The 24,157-nt window shown below is 33.9% G+C and overlaps 1 protein-coding gene and 1 pseudogene across 11 annotated transcripts in view; one reads left to right on the top strand and one right to left on the bottom strand.

Moving 5' to 3' along the window:
• RALGAPA1 (Ral GTPase activating protein catalytic subunit alpha 1) overlaps window positions 1-24,157 on the top strand; it is a 304,015-nt gene that overhangs the window by 274,367 nt on the left and 5,491 nt on the right. For 4 of the 11 annotated variants that reach the window (XM_043989574.1, XM_043989566.1, XM_043989572.1 and 1 more), the window contains 2 exons: window positions 15,781-15,905; window positions 18,494-18,496. In XM_043989574.1, coding sequence (XP_043845509.1) covers window positions 15,781-15,905; window positions 18,494-18,496 — 128 coding nt within the window. Of the gene's footprint in view, window positions 1-15,780; window positions 15,906-16,654; window positions 16,686-16,970; window positions 18,467-18,493; window positions 18,497-24,157 lie in introns of those variants that run through there. The other 7 variants (XM_043989575.1, XM_043989567.1, XM_043989573.1 and 4 more) reach the window with 4 other exon arrangements.
• On the bottom strand, window positions 9,621-9,782 carry LOC122745169 (annotated as a pseudogene).

Below are 24,157 nucleotides of genomic sequence, written 5' to 3'. Positions count from 1 at the left end.
GTTTTTACTCAACCAAATGGGAAACTGACTGGAAGTAAAAGGACTTCCTCCTATGCCACCTTAAGTTATTTTTTTCTATTTATCCTCTATTAAAAAAGACAAAGGTTACAAAAAGAATTTTTGAGGAGGCATAAGTGAGGGGAACACCTTCCATCAAAGCAGATTGACTTCTCTTTAAATTATAGTTTTAGAGATATGCTGTAACACTAAGGAATTAAAGTGACTTGATCATGATGACATAGGCAATATGTAACAGAGGTATCTGTGCTAAGGATACAAAGAAGGCAGAAGACAGTCCCTGTCTGAGGATACAAAGAAGGGCAGAAGACAGTCCCTGCTCTCAAAGAGCTCGCAGTCTAAATCTCTTATCCTGGACACTTCACTCTTTATGCCTATTATCCAATCAGTGGTCAAGTTGTGTCATATATACCTTCACAACATCTCATATATCCCGCCTCCCCCTCCCCTGCGATATCTCTCTCATCACATCTCATCTAGACTGTTGCAATAGCCTTGCTGGTTGATCTCCCTTCCTCAAGTCTTTTTTTTTTTTTTGGTGGGGCAATGGGGGGGTTAAGTGACTTGCCCAGGGTCACACAGCTAGTAAGTGCCAAGTGTCTGAGGCCAGATTTTGAACTCAGGTACTCCTGAATCCATGGCCGGTGCTTTATCCACTGCACCACCTAGCTGCCCCTTTCCCACTCTATCTTGAACTCAGCTGTCAAATTATCTTCCCAAAGTGCAAGTCTGACCAGGTCAGCTCCCTATTCAGTAAACTACAGCCTCTCCCTGTTAATTCCAAGATCAAATACACAATCTTTTCTTTGGTATTCAAAATTTCATAACCTGGCCCCTTTCCTCCCTTTCCAGTCTTAAACCTTACTTCCCTTCAGGTACTCTAATCTGGCACTACTCCTGGCCCCCTTGTAGTTCCTCAAACACAGCACTCCATCTTTCAGCACCAATATTTTCGCTGGCTCTCCCCCATGCCAGGAATGCTTTCATCTCCACTTCTTGGCTTCCCTGTCTTCCTTCAAGTAACAGCTAAAGCTTCTGGAAGAAGCCCTTCCTAGTCCTTCCTAATCTTAGTGTCTTCCCTCTGAGATCACCTCTGGTCTTGTTTGTATATTTTAGACACCATTAGACTCCTTTAGATCAGGGACTGTTTGGCCGATTTTTTGATATCTCTAGGGCTTAGCACAGTCCTGGCACAGTGTTAGCAGTTAATAAATGCTAGTTGACTGACTACAAGATAAATTGTAGATAATCTCAGGAAAGGCTTCTTGTAGAAAGTGGAATTTTTTCTTGTAACTGAAGAGATCCAGGGAAGCCAGAAGATGGAAATAAGTAGCTAACCTTCCTCTTTGAAATACTAATAGACATGACCTCATATTAAAGAGAATACCAAAGAAAATGATAAAAAGCAATGGCATCAGAGGAAATTGTATTCTTAGGTCAAATCCAGTTTGACAGTATGATTCCACATGTGTCATTCCAGACAGTAGGATTGTATCACAATGAACCAGCAGGGTGATAAAGAATTCCAGAATTGATAAAATGTAGTTTATCTGCTGTGATAAAGCAGTGATTTTTAAAAATCAAAACCCATTGCATTACTGCCCTTTTATTTATAAGTAAAAATTGGATCATAAATTTATGCCTATATTATGTTACCTACCAATATGGTCAAATTAATGTGTACATTATGACAATAAAATATCTCTTTTGCAATTTACTTTGGGTTTTTTGTGAGAAAAAAATGGAATAAAGATAGAATTTGACATTGCTGTTTGGAAACTGATTTAGGCTTATAAAAATGAAATGCATACAAAGTAAAACTGAAATTAAGTTGCTAATAATGTTCAACCTGAAAACTGAGCTTTAATCCAAGGTGACTATTTTTTTCTTTTCACACTGCTTAAACATTGAGGCTTTTGATATTAAATTTAAAATAACTGAACAATGGAAATAGAATTAAGATATGGGTCACAAATCTTCCCAAAAGCTTCTCTTCTTAAATACTAGAATACTATTAGAATCCTAACTTCTGCTTGCCAAACCAATGTTACCACCCATCTGTTCATGCCGCTTATGAAGAAGGTTCAGTTTTCAGAGAAGCCTTGCATTTCACATAAGGTATGTGAAGTGAAATTTCACAAGGGACATGATGAATCCTGATTCTTAATGATAAACCTTTTGGTGCCATCAGGGTTGGCATATGGTCCAGTATGATATGAAAGCTTGGGTTCCCTGGCTTTACTTCTTTGGCGTGGAGTTGACAAAACATGGTTCTTGAGCATTATTTCACTGGACACCAATCATGGGCAGCAGGAACTGCCCATTTAACTCTCTGTGGGAAGGAAGCCCAAACAGCATTCACAATAGTGCCATTGTAGTGTTGCAAACTGCTCTGAACAGCTTGAGAGCGATGGGGAGGAGGAAGGATGAGGTGGCTTTACTAATTGCTGCTCAAAATAGAAAAGGGGGCAAAAATAGATATGGGAACTGATGTGTCTACATTTGTTTAACAAGAGTTTTTACTTTCAATTTAAAGTCTATTAAAATGGAAGCAACTTAGCATAATTAAACGACCACTTGTAGAACCTTTGTGCTAGAATTTCATTCATCTTTTAATAGTACATAAAGTTCAAACAGGATAAAGAGATTTTAATTTAGGGCTCATTTAATCCAGAGCTGTGTTTCCTTCACTCTTGAAAAGTGAAAGTATCATACACAGAAACTATATTAAAATATGGAGAACAAATTAATTTTTGAGCATAATAAATTATCAATATCTGAAAGATAAACCTATTAGCATCTCATAAATATTAAACAGTGGATTTTACACTAAATGACAATGATTCTGAGAATGTATGATAACTCTGCACATTGGATTTTGTTTCTTAACTACCTTGCAAAGTTTTTTTCCATTCCTAAAGCTATACATGCCCATATTTGTAATGAACACTGCTTACTGGGCTTTTGTTTTTCTCTTGTTCATTTTAATCAGCAAGCAATTGTAGAGTTGAGTATTGGTCTTTCTCTTACTGAGAAGCAGTGCTGTGTTGTGTTTTTTTAATGGTGACTTGTTCTGTATCCCCAGGGAGTCTGGCTCTGCAGTCATACTCTAGATATTTACATAGAAGATTTTTAAGTTGGGCTAAGTAGGTGATTAATGTGTGTCATAATAAAGGAGCAGGGAAAGATATTTAAAGTAAACTTTCTGATCTATTGCAAACCAGAGGAGATGGGGTAAAGGAAGAGGAGGAATCTGTATAATATTTACTAATCTTTGGTTTATTAAAATTACTGGTATTACATCTCCTTTTAAATGATTTAGTAAATGCGCCTCACAACTATATTTCAGAAATAGTAATTCATTAAATGACCATTCTTCCTCTTGCTACAGAATAGTAGATTATATTTAAGTCAAGATTAATGGATAGATTTTGATGTTAAAGGCCAATCTCTAAGTCTATCATTCCCTGGAGGCATATAGTGCATTAGTTTAAGGCAGTGTGCTGCTTATCTTAGATACTATGACACTGTCTTAAATGACAGTTTGCTGTACTTTGTTATTGCTTACTCTTGGTAATAAAATCACTTTTTTTGGTTTCCTGATAATTATAGTATTAAAACAATCTTAATCAAATTAGAGCACAATTAGGTTAGTGATAGCTCTTAAGTAATTGTATACTGTAAAATTTATTTTCCCTATTTGCAGTCTTCTGACAGGATTTTGAATTTTAATATTAAATCCCAATAGATTTAGTTTCTTCAACTGTCATTACCAAAAAAGGAAGTCAATATTATATTTTTTCATTACTTAAGGTGTTTTTTAAGAAAAACATTGCTGTTAATGTTTATAAAAGAATTTATTCAGTCCTCTTATGATCCTCACACTTCAACAATGCAAATTTCAGGAATAGCTTTTAAAGTGGATATTGTCGAATTAGAGTGAAGGGTTTTAATTTTACCACAGATTAGTTGAAATCCATATTAGTTTTTTCTTCTGGTGGTATTCCTTTACATCTCCTATGAAAGTTCATGCAGAAGTTTAATTATAGCACTAATTTAAATTTTCAGAAATTTTATTAAAATATTCATATAAGCAGCAAGGTTTTTCAGAATCTTTAGGCTTGATTTCAGATCCTAAATATTAATCTTTTAAAATTAACATTAACCTCAGTAGAAAAAATGAGTGCTTAATTTACTTAAAATTTTCATTTAATAATTGAGTGATTTATAAGCAGCTAAGTCAAAATTTTATCCAACTTCAGCCTGCATTAATGGGGCTACACTCTCACTGCCTTAGCACCTGTTATGGATTTTGAGTCATCTGGCAATCTATGGGACTTAAAGTACCAGGTGTCCTGCCTCTCTCTTAATTGAGATGCAGTGTAAACAATATAGACTTAGTATTATGGTTAAAGGGATAGATTCAAGCCCAACTTTGTATTTCCTGATAAATTACAGTTTTTCCTTAATGATAGACATTGTCAAATTCTGAAGAATTTCATAACAGGATATTTTAAAGTTATGGAAAATGATGAATCATTTATCCAGTAATCAGTCCTTTAATTGCAGCAGCAGCAGCAGCAGCAGCAATAGCAGCAGTAGCAGTGTATAAAGCATACAGTATTAATAACAGAGAGGATTCATATTTCTCTTTGTTCAGTGAATTGTATGGCTACCCACATAAGAAAGCATACTCTTCTTTCTAGGTCTCAGTGAAAAATTAGCTTCTGTAAAAATACTTACTTCCTCTTCTTCCTGGTTCCTTATTAATAAAGTATTGTGGTTATTTTAATCCTATAAATCAGAAGTATCCTTTAATCTTCTAGTACCTACTAAGTCTGTATTTCAGAGAAATGTGCTCATCTGTAGTACTGGCTTGTAATACAGTAGAGCTAAAATACAGTTTTAAGCTTTACCGCACTAATACTTTTGGAACACTCTGTATGGATATATGTATAACTTATTTTCCTTTGTTTTCCAAGCCTCTTGAATAATGTTGTCATCACATAATTCTTATAAAGACTTCAAGGCCTCTTAAAAAACCAATATACTCCAAATAAGAAATGTTCACTGTACCTCCCCCCCCCCCAAAAAAAAAGTCACCTTAAAGATTTTTAACTCTGGGGATATGTTATTCCAGGATCTAAACCAATACATAATATTAATATTTTGACCATTCTTGAGTCAACTCACATCACCTTTTTTTTTATATACACAAAACACTGAGAAGTGAATTTGCCCAAATCTGTGCCCATACTTGTTCCCATTCTTAGGTGTTACAAATCAAAGTGAAAGTAACATTAGAACATGGGAATCTACATTAGCAGGGCATTAAGAGTTTAGGCTGAGTCTGTAATGCAGTAATATTGTTCAATTCAGTGCCAAAAGTTGTTTCCCAAACATGCATATCTCATTCGATCAATAAATATGTATCTGTATAAATGGAAAAGATATCTTATATGACACAGACATATCATCCGAATTCATTCTATCAGCCATTAAGATCAAACCTTGCCCATTTGAGGAATGGTATTACAGAACTTCATAATTAGAATATAACAGTATTCACCATGACATAAAGGAAAAAAACATTGAAGGACTTAAGAACTCTGATCAATGTAAGGTAAAGTGTAATGTAAGGTAACTTCAGAGGACTGATGGTGAAAAATCCCTCCTACTACCCCATGGTAGAAAAGTGATGGACTGAGGAGACATACGTTATTAGACATGGCCTGTTAAGTCCTAATTTTTACAAGATAATGTTCTTTTAGGCTGGGGGGGGGGGAATCAGAAAGTGATAGTTATATAAAAAAATTTTAAAGTATCAACACAAAATAAAATTTTAAAGTATCAATAAAAAATTTTAGGTATTTTTAAGGAAAGCTAAAAATAGAAAAACAAAAATAGATTATAAATGCCAACATAACTTGTTAAATACTCATATTTTCTTTCTTCAAATGAAAAACCTATTGGAAAGAGATAAGAGGGAAAGCTATAGTTAATGGATGTTGCATCCATTTTGAAAAACATTTGGAAGCAAAAGCTTTACCAATGCAGATAATAGAAAATTCATGCCAGTATGTTTTCCGTCTACTTCTAATTCTCTTCTAAATGTGAAACAACATATTGCAGTGACTCTGGAATAAAAAAAAAATATTTTTTTTTCTTTTAAAACACCTGGATTAAAAACCCCTTTCTGATCCTGACTATCCATGTGGTATTGGTCAAGTCACTGATCTTGTTCTAGTCTCACTTTCCTCATCTGTAAAAGAAAGGGGTTGGCGCAGTGGATAGAGCACCGGCCCTGAAGTCAGGAGTACCAGAGTTCAAATCTGGCCTCAGAAACTTAACACTTATTAGCTGTGTGACCCTGGGCAAGTCACTTAACCCCAATTGCCTCACTAAAAAAAAAAAAGAAAAGAAAAGAAAAGAAAGGGGTTGGACTAAATGGCCTTTGAGATCATTCAACTATAGATGAGGAATTCTTAATCTTTTATGCCATGGACCCCTGTAGACCTCTTCTCAGAGAAAAGTTTTTAAATGTCCTAAATAGAATAGATAGTATTATAAAGAATTTATATTTTTATAATTTTATTGAAATACAGTTATAAAAATATTTTTTTAATTCATGAACCTCAGGTTAAGAACTGCTCTAGATACCTGATATATGAAATATCTTATTCCCACGACCACCCAAAAAAATGAAAGAGGAGCAAACTTCTTTGTATAGGTCTATGGATTTCTGCTATAGGCCTTTTAATTGCAAGAGTAGTAATAGTGTACAATATTAATGACAGAGAATTCATGTTTCTATTTCTTCAGTGAATTATATGGCTCTACTCTGGGATCTTCAATTTGTTTTTTTACTCATTATATCCTAGAGTTTCAGAGATCATGTCCATTTGACTGGCGCAAAGGCTTTGCTTTTCGTCAAAACCTAAGTATTTTTGTTTCTTAGAAATAATATTTAAGGATACCCACTATTCCTTTCAAACTTTTAAATATGATCAAAAGTACTCTTTGTTGGGGCAGCTAGGTGGCACAGTGGATAAAGCACCGGCCCTGGATTCAGGAGGACCTGAGTTCAAATCCAGCCTCAGACACTTGGCACTTACCAGCTATGTGACCCTGGGCAAGTCACCTAACCCTCACTGCCCCACAAAAAAACAAAACAAAAAAACTACTTACTTGTTTTGAGTTATTCTAAAATTCTTGCCTCAGTATTTGTTTTAAATTTAGTCATTTATCAGTGTAGCTTCCATGTATTTTTCCTTTCATTCCCATAAGGTTTATTTTTTCCATTTAATCATATTTTGTTTTTTCCAATTATATGTAAATATATTTTTCAACATTCTTTTTTACAAGATTTTGAGTTCCAAATTTTTCTCCTTCCCTAAGACAACAAGCAATGTGATATAGGTTATCATAGGTACAATCATGTTAAACATATTCCCATTCCCATAATGTTTAAAGCCTTTGGATACAAGTATAAAGCAAAAACATCTGCCTAAAATGATTTTGAAATGTACTTTCATCTGATTTTTGTCCTTGGGCTTTTCTTCAGAGATTCTTCCTGCTTCTACCTTATCAACATCTTAGGTAGGATCAGTCATATCTATATAGAGAACAATATTTGGAGGGTTTTTGTTAGGGAGACTTTTATCCTAGGAATCATGTTCATTCCAAAAGAGAACTTATAGAAGTATAATTTAAAATATTTTTATTTATATAGTTATCTGTTTATAATTATAGAACTAATTTAAGTCTAATTGTTACAAGGCTTTGAAACATGTCTCTAAGAAAAACAACACATTATATCTCCAAGGGGGAGAGTTCTTATTTCAAAGGAAAAACAACAACTTAACAGAAATTTGTGATGTGCCATTTTGTTTTTTAAAGACAGACTTTGGGTAGTTATTTTGGTGTCACTTCTTAGGGAAATAGTGTCTCTGTGATCTAATAAAAAGTTCTCTCTTTAGTATCTGCACCTCTTAATAACCTGACCCCTTCTTATCTTTCCAGGCTTCTTACAGACTTTAGTCCCCAGCATACATTCTTTGATCTAGCTTCACTGGCCTACTTGCTGTTCCTCCCAAAAGACTGATCTCTCTGTCTTTCTATTGGCTGTCCCCCATTCATGGTATACCACCATTAGTCACCTCTTAATTTCTTTGATTTCTTTCAAGTCTCAGCTCATATCCTACCTTCATCAGGAGACATTTTCAGACCCCTCCGTTGGGTGGAACATTTCACTCTGAAATTCCCTCCCGTCTACTGTGTGTGTACTTCATGTACTTCATTATTTACATGTTTTCTCCCTGTTACCCCTTTTAGAATGAGCCCCATGAGGGCAGGGGCTGTTTTTACATCTCTCTGTATCACAGCTTTTTATCCTAGGACCTGGCACAAAGCAAGCGCTGATGCTTTTCAATTGATTTTATTTTCTCTTAATCTGGCCTCTCTTCCACTTAGACATGGGCCTTTATTGACGTTTACTTTCCAGTGACCATAAGAAAAGAAATAGTTGGATGGGTTCTAGAAAATAATATTTTGTATTATTCTGTGTATATTCTGTATGTTTCCATACATGTGTAAGTGTTATTTCCATTAAGAGAGAGCAGAGATAATTTCATGTTTTGTCTTTGTATCACCAGCACTAAACACACTACCTGGCACATAGTAGGCACTTAATAAAATGTTTGTTTTGTACATTGGTTGGATAGCAGTAAGACACATAACTTCCCCAGAACTAAACTCTACCAAAACCAGCCTCAATTTGGGAAGGAATAAATGGCATGTGAGGGAGAAGGGTAGTGGATTGAAGTAATGTAGCTAATTCTTCCCCATGTCAGTATGCTGATCTGCTCAGAATTTTAAAGCTTAACTTAATTTTTTAAATGGTATTTTGCTTTTGGAAATCAGAAGTCTCCCCTTAGAGATATAATATTTTATATATAATTTATATGTGTCTGTGTGCATATATTATTTCCAAATCAGAAATTTCTGTGATAGGTGAGGAAGCTACAGTGCCTACTATATAAAGGAGAAAAGATTATCCAGGGGAGAAAAGTACTAACCCAATGACAGAAATTTCCAAATTGGCCCTAACTTTGTGATAACTTCTTTTTGACAGTATTGTGTTAAAGAGACGTACTTTTCAGATAATAGTTGAACATAGTGTCCTCTCAGGTCCCTTCCTCTAGGATTTTGATGATATACTAATTTCAGGAAGAAATTAAGTGGTGTAGTGTATAGAATGTTGGACTAAGAGTCTAGAAGACCTGAGTTTGAATATTGCCTCAGACATTTACTAGCTGTGTGATCCTGGACGAGTCACTTAACCTCCATCACCCTCAGTTTCTTCAGTTGTAAAATAAGGCTAATTATATAGCACCTACCTCACAAGGTTTTTGAGATATCAAATGAGATAATGTATGTATTTTATAAATCCTAAAGTGATATATAAATATTAGCTATTTTTGCTTTTTTAAATTCAAGGAACCTGCATTTTGGGTTAAGAAAATATAATATTAAAACCTACATTTGAGAAAGTAAAAATAACTACATCTCTAAATTGTTATTGATAACTTACTACTGTACCAGGTTGTTGCATAGAGTGGATGGAACAAGCTCCTCTTTCAATTCCCTGTTCCAAAAAATATTTTAATATTTTATCTTCCAGTAAAGGTCATCAGATATCAAACTGATAAGAACAGATACTTTTACTTTATTCAATCACTGTCGGGTATAACACAAAATGTTATTATGAATTTGGCCATACAATTAAGCTCATGGCAGGTCTGCCCAGTACCAAAAGCTGTTGACTCTGGACAAGCTACTTCTCAATGCCCTAGTCAACTTCTTAAAGATGATATATGTTGCAGAGAAGGTCCTAACCTGCATTGACAGAGTTTCCTCTTCAGGAGTTCTTTCTGTCAATGAAATCAGAGGTCCAGTTCCTAATCCCTATTTGAAATCTATTCTTATAACCTGTCTCAATTCCTATTTATCCAAGATTTATATAAAGCAAAAGTGAATCTAAGTCCTCAAATGGCCAAACTACAAACTGTGACATGGAGCAAGTATACTTATCACTAACTTCAATTTCTTTATAAAATAAGATGAGGCTAGAACAATTCTAAGGTCCTTTTTGCCTTCAGATGGATTCATTGAGGCCATATTTTCTGCTTGTAACCAGTTTCTTTTTAAAGGCATTGTGTTCGTTCATGGTGTTGAATTTATAGGAGAGCCTAAGCAAAAATAACACAACATTAGCAGTCATAGATAAGTTGTGATCTATATCATCAGTGGGAAAAACCTATATATCAATGTGATCACAGATCCATGGAATTATTTGAGCATGAAAAAGTCAGTCTGGTATAACAAAAAGAACACCAAACAAGGGGGTGAAATTGTTGTTCAGTCGTGTCCAACTCTGTTACCCCATGGACCATGGGCTTTTCTTGGCAAAGATACTAGAGTGGTGCCATTGCTTTGTCCAGTGCAATAAGGCAAACAAAGGTTGATTTGCCCAGGGTCACACAGCTAGTTTGAGGCCAGATTTCAACTCAGTACTTTCTGACTCCAAGCCCAGTGCTTTTTACACTGAGCCATCTAGTTGCCTCCTGGAGGTAAAGACTTGGGTTTAATCATGCACTTCCCCCAAAGTTATTAGCAATATGATCTTGGACATATCACTTCATTTCTTGGAAAGTTGCCCAGATCCTCTGAGTTTATTTCCTCATATATAAAATGGCAATAATACTATGTGATATACTTTGTTGTAATAATCAATTGATGCCCAGATATGTGCAAGTACTTCAGAGTCCGTAAGACTGGCCTAAACAAATGTAAAATAGCTTCATTATTATTGTAGAAGTACATACCTGTTGGGAAGAAATTATTGGCACCAGAATTTTAAAAAATTACTCTGTAGAATCCATATAGAATTCTTTTCACAAGCATCATACCTATCAGTTCTTTTTGTCTACATGCTAACATATAGTCCTCAAAATAAAATCTGTTCACATGTTTTCAGATTCATTAAAAGCCCATGTGCTTTTGAATATTTTCACAACCCACTGGCCATGCCAGATAGTAGAATTCACTAGGTTAAATCCATATAGATAGAGATGACTTTTCAGACCTCAGGCTGCCATAGGTCACATAGGTCATACTAATTTAGGAAATAATTGTTGAAGACACTAAAGAAATGCCATCTCTTAAAATGTGACCAACCTTGTTATGAGTCTTCATTAGGATTTAACAAAGTATATGTTAGTCAAGTGTCCATTATAATTGGCTTAAGTAAATACTTGCTGCTAATTAACCTTTGAGTTTTATAGTGCCACTTCACATACAAGGGGATTCCAAAGTAACACTGCACCTACCATAAAGATAACAACAGTACTTATAAATGGAAATGAACACATTTCTTATTCTTATGATGAAAATCACCACCCTGTGTGTATACAACATCTGATATTTGAAAATATTCAAACCAAAGGTAAAAAAAAAAAAACTGCTATTTTTAGCACAGATGTAACCTGCATTATGGATAAACTTTGGTACAGAAAAGTCATAACAGATTTCAATGAAACTAAACTCCAGTTTCTTTACTGCCAGAGCAGCATTGTTTACATAATGGTATTGTTGTAAATAATTACATTAAAACAAAATCAAACCATGTTGATTAATAATGTTTTTAATCCTAAATTGATACTTGCAAAATGCAGGTCAGGTTAAAATTGCTGTCGCTTTTGTGTTATTATAGAAGATGTTTGCTTCCCTTATTTTTAGAATAGTAATACCCTTTTCTACTTTTCTGCTTTTTCTGAAAGTAGAACTGGGGTGGATTAGTGGATAATTGCATTGCTGTGATTGTAGCACCTGTGTTATTTCTTTTGATTGGCTAGTTCAGTATTAAGGATTCCTACCAGCTAAAAGTCTTTACCTTTTTACTGAGTGTTTTTTTTTATTATCTTCTTTTGTCATGATTGTTTTTGATTTAAAACAAAAACCTTCCCAGAAAAGAAGTTCATAAATTACAACTTTGAACATTTTCTTAAATTTCTATTGATTGGTTTGCCTTTTACTGTTTTATGAACTTAGCCCTTTCACTTCTTTGCTTTTCTATGTCAGTGGCAACATCTACTCACAGTAGGAGTACAGCTTGAGTTTCCCTGTTGTTGTTAGCCATTGAGTTTGTGTGTGCCATTCAATTTATAGGTACTAATAACTCTTCCCTAGAGAGCAGCCTTTCTAAGGAATAAGTGTCTAGGTGATGTAGGAATTAACTGCTTCGGATTATGGTTACAATTACAGATGCTAACGACACTGTTTGGGATTTTTACCATCATCTTAGTACAAAAAACGACATGTTTGTGGGCCCAGAAGTATGGTTTATAGTACCTAAAGCAGTGTCTCTTTAACAAATACTCATTATTTAAAAGAATAAATATAGAGTGGATATTTACTGTTCAACCTTAAAAAACCCTAAACCATATGTGATTTTTCCTGAACTAACTGCTTGCAATATTTACTAAACTAAAAACTTTCCATGACTGAATTTGGTTCAACAAACATTTCAGTTAACAGGGATAAGATCTATCCCTAATGCTAGCTATAATAATATTTGTTATTATTATTATTAGGCTGAGGATAGGAACTAGACTTATGTTGTCATTAATAATAGGGAGCTCCCAAATAGGAAACAGCCTACCAGTGCAGGTCTTCACCTCCTCCACAACTTGTAGTGTTAGAGTTACTTGGAGTACTGAGAAGTGAAGTCACTTGTCCACGGTTGCATAGTCAGCATGTGCCAGAGGCAGAACTTTAGCTTCTGTCTTCTTGGCTCTGGGGCTGGCTCCCTTATCCACCACATCATACCGCCTCTCAAACTGACAGTTCATTTTTAAATTCTCTTGTAAAAAGTGACCCATAAATGATGAGTGCTACATGATTTACTTTATTTTCAAGTAGTTAAGACTTGGAAGCATTCATGCTGTAACTGAATTTTTTTGTGATGTTAAAATACAGTTTGCTTCAACCAAAAAGAATTTGTTGTTTTGTATAAAACAGAATTAGCTTAAACTGTTTACCATGTTTTAGGTCTAGCTTTGGCATTTCTTTAAGCTTTCCACAGGTCTTCTCCCTTTGTGTCATAAAAACCTGTATTGCCTTCCATCTGCCATACTTGATTATTCCTTTTCTTGTTGTGATAGGTTTTACATTTGGAAGTGTGCTTGCTTCAGATGTATCGAGTCTTGCTTTAGTTCTGCCTAATTTGTGTATAAGCTTTAAATATAATAAGATAAACTAAAAGGTTTCATTTATAGCCTTCTGAAAGTAGAGCATTTTAAAAGCAGGTAGGTGTCTCCACCCTACTTTTCATGAAGCATTTTACCCATTCAAGCAGACTTTTAAAAACAGCTTGTTTTGATAGCAGACTGTTCTCCTGTGGGCCTTCAGCCTTTGCTTCCTGGCAGCACCTTTGGTGCGAAAAGAGAGTGATCAATTGGGAGACTATCAGTGCCAGCATGCATAGAGTGATAAGTTAACACACCACTGGGAATTTCTAGGGCCCACCAAGATACTTCACTTCTAATGTGCTAACAAGCTCATTTTTCTACCTCATGCCTCTTCAGTTATTTTTTTTTCTCAGAAGAGCTTAGAAGTTGAGTGCATCAGGCATAATGAAAAGCTCTGTAGGAGGGAGAAGCAATAACCCCATTTTTCCCTTTTCAGCCAAATAGAAAATTAGTTTCTGGTAATACACAAAGGCCAGTATTTTTTGTACAAGGGGCACTGCTGTGAATCAAAGGACTCTATTAACTGCAGAAAATTCAGCAGCTGTGAATCTCCCCCAATGAAAAAAGTACTTTCCAACAAGTTGTGAGATATGTAGTATTATTTAGATTGAACCATTGGTTTCATCCTCTTCCATTTATTAACCATATACTTTTTATACTGTTTTATTATTTTCCTAAGTTAAGGTTTAATTATATCATCAGTAATAAAATCCTTAATTAAGCATTTTATACTATCTACCTTTCCCCACTATTACTACTACCCACCGCCACCACCACCATCGACGATGCCACCATCACCGCCAACCATTGCAAAAATCGGATTCTCTTGAAGTTCCATTATCCCAGTAATCAGAAATAAAAATTAAAAGAAATTCTAATTATTCTAATATTTTTATGTGAAATAATGAATATGTTGCAGAGAAGGTCCTAACCTGCATTGACAGAGTTTCCTCTTCAGGAGTTCTTTCTGTCAATGAAATCAGAGGTCCAGTTCCTAATCCCTATTTGAAATCTATTCTTATAAAACCTGTCCTCACTTTACTTTTTTCTCATTTGAAGGGTAAAAGACATGTCAGAACTCTTATGGTCAAGTGCAAGATGAATATGTAGTCTTTTGTATTTACCCTTTGCCTTTTCTTTTTTGAATTATTAGCCTCCATAAATGGTTAACACAGTTTTCCATTGAGTTCCTAGTTCTATTTTCATGGTGAAAATTTTGACTCTTTGTAACTATTAGAAGTTAGCATGATCACCAAAATTTAAAATATGTTAAATTGGTAATCAGCAAAGAGAGGGAAGCATAAAATGTTTAAAATTTTTGTTGGAAAAAATTCACTGTGACAGACCAGTGGGAGTATTTTTATTATCCTTTTGCTTATTTAAATGTTTTATATAAGGCCTGCCTCTGAACACAGTACAGCAGGACAACTTTTAAGAGTTGTAGGAGAAAGGTTAACTGATTTCTCAGTTCAGGAACTATACGACATGAAATCAGCGTGCTAGTTTTTCCTGATAATTGTATGGTGCTGCCTGCTGTTCTACATTTTGACAGCCATTTCCATAGTTGCTTTCACGAACAACAGAAATATTCTCTCCCTTTCTTGCCCTTTCTGTGCTAACAGCACAATCAGGCCTGCTGAAATAGGAAGCCTGGAGTGGATTGTTCAGAAGCAACACTTCAAGATACTGGTCTCTTGTCAATAATATCAGGGAAGAGAATGTGGTGAAAGGAAAGTATGGTATTTTTCTGTCAGTTCCAGTGCCCTGCAGATATTTTGTTAGCTGATGTTTAGAGATCCTGTATATTCTGCAAATATTCCTGCTTGTCTCCGTGTTGTAATTGACTGAGTATTTTTTCCTGACATAAAGATTTAGTTGTATATTTATCTTAACTGTTTGCAGTGTAGAGATTATGGCAGTATTAGTATTTTCATTGAAAATGTGAAAAGTTATTAAGGCATAAAAACATTTTTAAGTATGCAAAAAATTATACAAATAAGTCTTTACAGGCCAAAATTAACTTTTGGACATACTATTTTAAGCAGTATTATAAAACTTAATGTGCTACTTTTCAAACTAAACTTAACCATTTCAAGCTAATTTTAAAATGAGAGGTAAGTCTAGTTTGACCTAAAATCATTTGAATTCTTTTTCAAATATGCCATATCTTTAATACTTCAATTGTATGAGATTATTGTAATTATTTAATAATATGTGCCTTTCCATTTATATTAGTGTGCTGAGGAGTAGCCTTAGATTAAGAACTGCACCTTTAATCCCAAAAAAGCTATAATTTTGATGTGCGAGTGGTCTGAAAATTATAGAATAGGCTTGACCATGGATATGGTATTTATTACTTAAAAGAAATATGTTGGCGTTAATAATAGTCCTCATGTATATTATCTATTTAAATGAGCTGCATTTAAGTCTATCCTTAACTAGAGAAAAATAGCTATGAAGAGAGAGCACGCTACCTGCAATCAATTGTCCAGCACCACCTAGAGCCAACCACATTTGAGGATTTTGCTGCACAAGTTTTCTCTCCAGCTCCCTATCATCACTCAACATCTGATACAGGTAAGAATATTAGAAACTATCGGTCTTCTCTTAGAATTTATTGGAATTTGAAATGCAGTACCCTTTTTCTAAAACCCTAAAGATAATTCAAGTAACTTTATTTTGCCTGAAATAGATGATAATCACCGAAGTATCATATGATAATTGACCTTTAAATTTTTACTTATCAGTTTGAATACCTTGAAACTACAGAAAAATGGCTAGAAGGAAGTTGAACTGGACTTAAACTGAAGTTAAACACTGGTGTTCATTTTATGTTTCACTATTAGAGTAAAAAAGTTTCTGTGATAGCCTCCAAGTTCCTAAAATTATTTCACAATGCAGTTGCTTTAAAGAGCTCACCAGTCTTTATCAAAGTCCAACCATCATACTTCTCTTGAACTAATAGAGAAACAGTACATTTATGATATCTTTATTAAGATTTCTTTAAAAGAAACATAATTTGAGCATGTAAACTCACATAATTTATAGAGTCAAATTTGGTAGTCCAAAAAAATTTTGTTATTCTATATATTTTTTCAGTTCATAAAGCCTCAATTTAGAATTAAAACTAGCCTCAACTTTAAAATATTCATTGTAGCATTTTTTAAAATATTAAATTGTAAGAGGGTACTGCATTTTCCACAATTAACTGTTTTTAAAGAAATCAATATGAAAACAAATAACTCATCAATAACAGGCCACATCCTGTTCTGATAATACTTTGTACTCCTTATGATTGTTTCATTTATTTTATTTTCCCTCTTTAGATCATTAAATATCAGTTCTGTTTGTCTGAAGGTAAGACAGTGTCCAAAACTCACCCTCTATTCTTTTACTCTTTTTTTTTAACTAGAGCACTAAGCTTTATAACTCAGGCATTTACAAACTTAATGCTTCCTGGTCCACACTAAACATTTCAGAAGTTTTTACTAAATTTCTCCAAAGTTAGTTTTTTTTACTAACCCCAGGTCTGCATGAAACACTAACATTGGTTTTGGGATAAAGATAACTAATAGTAAAAGCTTTGGTTGAAATTATAAATTTCCTTAGTGAAATTATCATGTTGACCTTTTTGTTTCTCAGCATGAACAAGTAGTCGAATAGATGGCATTGGTGTACACGTCTTTGCATCATTAGTAGATATCCTACAGAGACATCCAAAAGGAGCAAGAGAGAAGAATACAAAAAAGATTGAAATTCCTCACTGATAAACTTTGTTTTCTAAGTCCTGTCACATAAGTTCAGATGATACGATAGACCTTATTCTAAGGAGGGAAATAATGTTTGCTAAAGGATGTATAGAAATATTGGGTTAGGATTTAGCAAACATACTCTCATATCAAAATGGTCATTAAAAAGAAATCTGAGGAAAAAAATTTAAGCATTTTTAATTGATGGGCAAAATCTAAGGACAATGAGAATGACATGAAAATGAAGTATCATCTATCTAAGGAGAGATAAAAAGGTCGAGATTAGTTTTGAGCAAATCGATGATACCACCTAAAATTACTCTGTTTGGGTGATAGAGAAAAAGTAAATGGAAGAAAATTATAAAAATAAACTTAATAAATGGATCCATGAATACTAGTCACATATTCCTGGCTTACTTAATTGCTTAGTAACAGAAAATAATTTTTTGATGAAATATTAAACCATCTTATTTAAAATAAATTGTAACTTCTGGCATGTCAGATATTTAACCCACAATTTTACCAAAATAAAATGAGACTAAATTTTTTAATGATTCATTAAGATACAAAATAGACAATATTAGAAGACACTTTGGAATAGAACTGCAATCTGTTTAATGAAAACATAAAATTTTCTTCATAGGTAAAAAGGTATTTTTCACTATAAATATTGAATTGCCAAAAATATTTTTAAATAAAATATTATATGCTTTAAGCCAAAATATCCTAGAATTATCCTAGAAGACTAACATTTGGTTAAAGCAATTCTCAGTTCAACAAAATGAAAAAAAATAAAGTGAATTACTCCTTCATGGCCCCCACCCCCAAAAAAAAGATAATGATGGAGCTGTGATCTCTTGGATTTTTTTCTTTTGACTTCATCCCTTCAGAAACTGTTCTACCTCCTACTAAAGCCACAAGGAATGGTGCAAGAGAGGATGCACATAATAAAAATTAAGCCAAAATAATGGTTAACCAGCCTACAGATTTTCAAAAGTAGTGAATTAGCTGAAAATATTATGATTTGGGGTTTTTGTTTTAACCTAAAATTTGTTGAGTGTAAACATAATTGAGATTCATAAGTATCTAAAGATACCATATCATTCAAAATAAAATGCTTAACATCTATTATAATAAATCCTGTCAAAAATTAAATTTATTGTGATATATAATTTCTAATCATCCCTGTGACATAATTTAACTAAATTTCTTTTCTTTACTAGTGATAACATACTTTGTACTCATTTTAAAACATTTTTTAAAAATCCTTTTAAACCTTTAAACCCAAATCAGTATTTTATGCCTAATTTCTAAAATGGATTCTGTCTGATCACTAGAATATTAAATAATAAATATTTGGGAGAAATTATTTTAACCCTGAAAGTCATCGAGGAGCTAGTGTGATGTCATGCTCAGTTGGTCTTCCAGTAGGTAGGTTAAAATATAGTAGATTTCTTCTCATCTTTTTAAAAAATATTATGGGAAAAATCCTTTTTACCTTCATCTTAGTCATCTGACATATGCATGGAAATTCTCAAAACCTTTGGTATTTCTATTTTAAAGAATCATAAGACATTTTATGTCAAAATAACCATTTTATATGCCAATTTCTAAGTAAATACTTTTCAATTTCAATAGTTTGATATGCCATTAGAGTAACTACCATTTAGATTATTCTATATAAACTGTTTTACTAATTTTATAATTAAACTTATTCTTATCTATAATAGTGGAATGGGATAATTATTCAAATTTTCAACTTTGACATTTTTCTGTATTTTAAAAATATGGCAAATTGTTGTCTTATGACAATATGATTTGCACTTTGCTTAAGCAATATTTTGATTGCATGCTGGTGGGTTTAGTCCCAAGGGCACTAAACTTCTGTTGTGTTTTTCAGTACCAATTTTGGAAAACTCTAAAACTTCAGGTTGTTGTCATATAAACACCATATGAGTGATACTACAATTAATTTATAACTTGGAAGTTAATTTACTTATATTCAGGTCAGTTTAGGTCAATAGTTTTTAGCCTTTTTTTGTGTTATGGTGTCTATTGGCAGTCTGGTGAAGCCTGAGGCCTCATAGGGCTATAAATGAAACTAAACATTAAAATAAAGTTGTAATTTTCCCCCATTCTAATTCACAGATCCTCTGAATTCCATCCACAGACCCCCGTAGATCTTAGGTTAAGAACTCCTAGTTTAGGTTGAGAAGCTGTGAATGTAAAAACATATACCTTGAATCACAGAATTTGAGAGTTGGAAAGACCTCAAAAGCTATCTACATACACAGAAGGAATTCCCACTATGACACATCCAACTTTTGCAATTGTCAGGAAACTGACATCAAGCCTAAATTTGCTTCTTGGCAACTCCACCCGTTACAACGTGGTTCTACCCCCTGAGACAAAAGAGAACAAAGTTAATCCTTCTTCCCACCATGATGTCACTTCAGATACTTGAACACATGTGTCATGGACTCAGCCCTTCAACATCAAGGAAACTCTCTAGTTTACTGATGTCCTTCTTCAGCAGTGGTGCCAAGAACTAACACAATACTGTACATGAGTTCTGTTGAGAACAAAGTACTGTGGGACTATCATTTCCCTCATCCTAAAAGCTGTGCCCCTCAATGTAGCTCAACATCACATTAGAATTTTTTTGGTTGCCACATTATATTGCTAACTCATATTGAGCTTGAAGTAGAGTAAAAAAAAAATCCACATCCTTTTCAGAACAACTGATGCTTATCCTCATCTCCCCCATCTTATATTTGTGGTATTTGTTGGGGTTTTTTTTGCACTTTACTGCAAGAATTTACATTGATCCCTGTAGAATTTCATCTCATTAGATTGTACCCAGTACTCTTACATGGATCCTTACTGTCATCTACTCTGGTGCCTATCTTATCCCTTCTAGCTTTGTGTCATCTACAGATTCATTCAGAATATTATATAATCATCTATGTGCTATATAGTAATTGATAAAAGATATTAAATAGCAAAGAGGGCAAGGATCCTTGGAATCGCTCCTGAGGAAATCCTGCCGTGTAGACATTAACTGCCATCCTCATTAACTACTCTTTGAGACATCAAACCAGTTCTAACTCTTATCTGTTCATATTATCATCTAATCCATATCTCTCCATCTTTACCAGAAAAGTATGAGATATTTTATCAGGAAGTATTGCTAAAATCTACACAAACTATATTTATAGCATCCTCTCAACAACTACTTCAGTAATGCTGTCCAAAAAGGGAATTAGGTTATTCTGGCATGACCTATTCTAGATGGAACCATGCTGGCCTTTTGCAGTCACCACTTCCCTTTCTAGATTTTGGGCATCTGTCTTTAATGATATCCTAGATTTTCCCAAAGAATCAAAATCGTACAGAGGACTCTTGTTTACAAACTGTTCTCTTCCCTTTTTTTTAAAATTGAAACATTTAGGGGCAGCTAGGCGGCGCAGTGGATAGAGCACCGGCCCTGGAATCAGGAGTACCTGAGTTCAAATCCGGCCTCAGACGCTTGACACTAGCTGTGTGACCCTGGCAAGTCACTTAACCCCCAATTGCCTCACCAAAAAAAAAAAGAAAGAAAATTGAGACATTTGCCCTTCTGCAATCTTGTGCCACCTTTTCCATTTTCTGTGATCTTTGAAGTATCATGGATAGAGGATCCAAAATCATGTCTGCTAGTTCTTTCAGGACTAGAGGATTTAGTCTGTCTCAGCCAGGGGTCTTGCATTCATCAAGAACAGATACGTGCTCTCTTACTATCTATACATTTATCTTGGGTATCAACTCTCCATTAGCCATTTTTGTGCTGTCATTTCACTGGTAAAAATCATTCTCCTTTCAAGACAAAAAAAAAAAAAGAGAGAGACAGAATAAGAGTTAGCTTTGCCTTTTTTCTGTTATCAGTTATTATCTAATTCCCCAAACAACCATCCCTTTTATTGTCTTTCTCCTCCCAATATAGTATTTTTTTTAAATCACCCTTTTTGTTGTCCTCAGCCTTAAATGATTCTGAAAGAGTCTGACAGGCATAGAGATCTGTTACCTTTTGTGCATTTCTGTTTAAAATCTAGGTTGGTGAATTTCCTCTCTATGCATCCACATTACCCTCCTCAGATAAATCACATATTTTTTATTAAAAAAATATTTTATTTGTGTCCAAAATCTTATTCTTAAGCATCTTCCATCCCTCTGGGCTGACTTTCCCTAAAGCATGGGATCCTACCTATCCATATTCACTCATAACCTTACATATTCATATTCACTACTAAGAATTTTCACATCATGTATTCACCCTAGTACTTGATTTATAATGTTCTAAGCAAATAGGTAAAGTGATTAATTTTTTGCAAGCCAACTTTTTAATTCCTGGTTGCTATGAATAATAAAAACAATGCTACAAGATATCTTTATTAACATTTTCCTCAAATTTGCATAAATATACAAAAGCAATGTCATCAAATTCGTCGATTGATATATATCCTTCCAAAATATGAGAATGGACTTTATTTTGTCAAATAGCCAACTCTTTTAAATCATAGATAACTATTAAAATTTCATTTTCCATCCACTCCAAATACTGACTCCACTTTAGGAGAAATTTTTTCTTAACTACTATGATTTCCAAATGGATCCCAAGGGAACAACACAAAATTTCAGTTCCACTTTCACAAACACCAGTGGTTTGCTGTTCTCAAAGCTGAAGTAATGGGACCATTTACACAGAAGCAGCCCTTTTAAGGAAAATATATCAACAAAGGAAAGATTTTCAAACCAGAATATTATAATCCACTAGCCATATTAAACATATCAACCAAAAAAAAAAAGGACTCAACTGAGCAGTTTTATAAATGTTCTAGAGTTATTTTCTATAAGAGCAATTATACCATTACGGTTTATGCCTAAATGTCACTTAATGCGCTTGCATTAATTTCATAATTTAAATTAAAATTTGAGGCACCAAGGTTGATAATATTTACTTCAGCCCAGTTTACTTTCTCAGCTTCATTTTTTCCCCTCACTGTTTGAGCTAATACGAATATGTCCAACTTGTTGCTCACCATCATCATACAATGCATTTTGAATGAAAGCCTATTCATAGTGTTTTCTTCTTTACAAATTAGATATGTTAATACTTTATAAACCAAGAAATTGACCTCTGTTGATTAAATGAAATATTTCCAAAATTGTAAAGCTCTCATTTGGAACTAATACTTGGCCATTTTTGTAGCCTTAAAAATTTTCAGGTTCCTACAAAAAGAACATTATAAAATACTGTGCAAGTTACAACTGTATTATAATTTATACACTATTAAAAAGCTATTATTAATCCATACTGTGTAATAGTGAAAAGTCCTATTAGGCCTTAGCTATAATGTCAGATTTGCCATTCTCTCTCAAAATCTGATCTTCCTTTATAACCAGATATAAATTCATGATGATTTAATAGAATAATCACAAGTGATTTCTGAAACCAAAATTTTTTACTGAGTGGGCCATCAAAACAGTCAGTCCATTACTGTCTCAGTAATACAACTTTTCTGTCTCAATTTCCTACATAAAAACCTATCACTGCTCGATTCACAAGATTATTTCAGACTTCCAAATTGATTTGAGCTCATTAAAAGAAATTCATTTTTATAAAGAACATAGTACAAGGTGGGCCAAAAGTCATGAAGGGGTCTGATATTTTAATAACTTTTTGAAAATAATTTTTCTTTATTTTAACCATTTGCAATATTGGGTTTTTCACACATAATGCAAATTTATTTTCTCTGTATACTGTAATGATGCTATGGTAATGTAAATTTAAAGCAAAAAATAAAGGAGTTATTAAATATTCATGACTTTTGGTCCACCCTGTATGTGGAAATGCTGGTAGGAAGATGTGTCCCATTCATTCTGTAAGTTTGTTTTTCTACAATTTTACACTACAGCCAAATGTATTCTACTTTTAATGCAATGAGCTTTGTGTTTTTTACCATCTTTTTTATCCCCCAGCCCCTTAGCACAGGGCCTAACACATAGTATCATTTAATAAAATGCTTTGTTTACTGACTAATTTAATAAATGTTTGTGACTGACTGACTGAACATTGTGGTTATTCTATACTAGCTAATTGAAGTTTCTGTAACAATGATCATTTGCTTCCATTTCTATACATTTTTTTTCTACAAAAAATCTTTCTATTCTGTTTAAATCATTCTTTCAAAAGTGACTTCTGAGGATATACCATATTTACAAGTCCCAGAACTACCAAAACAATACCAAATACTTTGGGCTTTCCAGCCCTACTATTCTGAATTCAAAAATCCAACCACTAGAAAATGTTATTTTATAGTGTTGAGGTTTTCAAAGATTCTCAAATTCTTACATTTCATTTTGTGAAAGTCTCTAGATAGTAATTTTTATCATTGAAGTTAAAGACCTTATTTATCTGCTTATTTTTCAGCACTGCATTATTTTTAATGATGTTACTATTTTATCTATACCCAGTGGTCATTAAATGCTATATTTATATTATACATCTTTCAGAGTTAACTCTGTATCAATGTCTCTTCACCAAGATCGGCCCCTGTATTTTTGCCTTTGATCCCCTCTCTGGAAAATTGCCCCCACCATCATTCTCCTCACTCAAAGCTAACTCTATCTAATGGCACCTTCCTGGCTTTCTTCAAATGCCTAGTACAAGTATACTGTTTCCTACTCTTTCTCTATTCTCACTCATCTCTCAACCCCTTGCAGTCTGACCTCCAACTTTATCACTCAACTAAGATTTCTCTCTCCAGAGTCACAAATGATCTCTTACTTACTACATACAATTTACCTTTCCTGTGTCTTTTTACTTAGTTTTTTAGCAGTTTCGGACATGGATGAACAGCCCCTTCTCCAGAATACTCTCTCCTCCCTTAGATGGCATGAGACTGCTCTCAGTTGGTTTTCCTATATGGCCACTTCTTAGTCTCCTTTGTAAGATCCTACCCCCAAACTTGATGTGGCCCAAGACACCATCCTGGGACTTCTCTCTCCTTATGCTCTCTTGGTGATCTCGGCTCATACAGA

The sequence above is a fragment of the Dromiciops gliroides genome, chromosome 2, assembly GCF_019393635.1.
Source record: "Dromiciops gliroides isolate mDroGli1 chromosome 2, mDroGli1.pri, whole genome shotgun sequence".
Lineage (NCBI taxonomy): Eukaryota > Metazoa > Chordata > Mammalia > Microbiotheria > Microbiotheriidae > Dromiciops > Dromiciops gliroides.
This window is presented reverse-complemented; position numbering and strand designations above follow the sequence as displayed.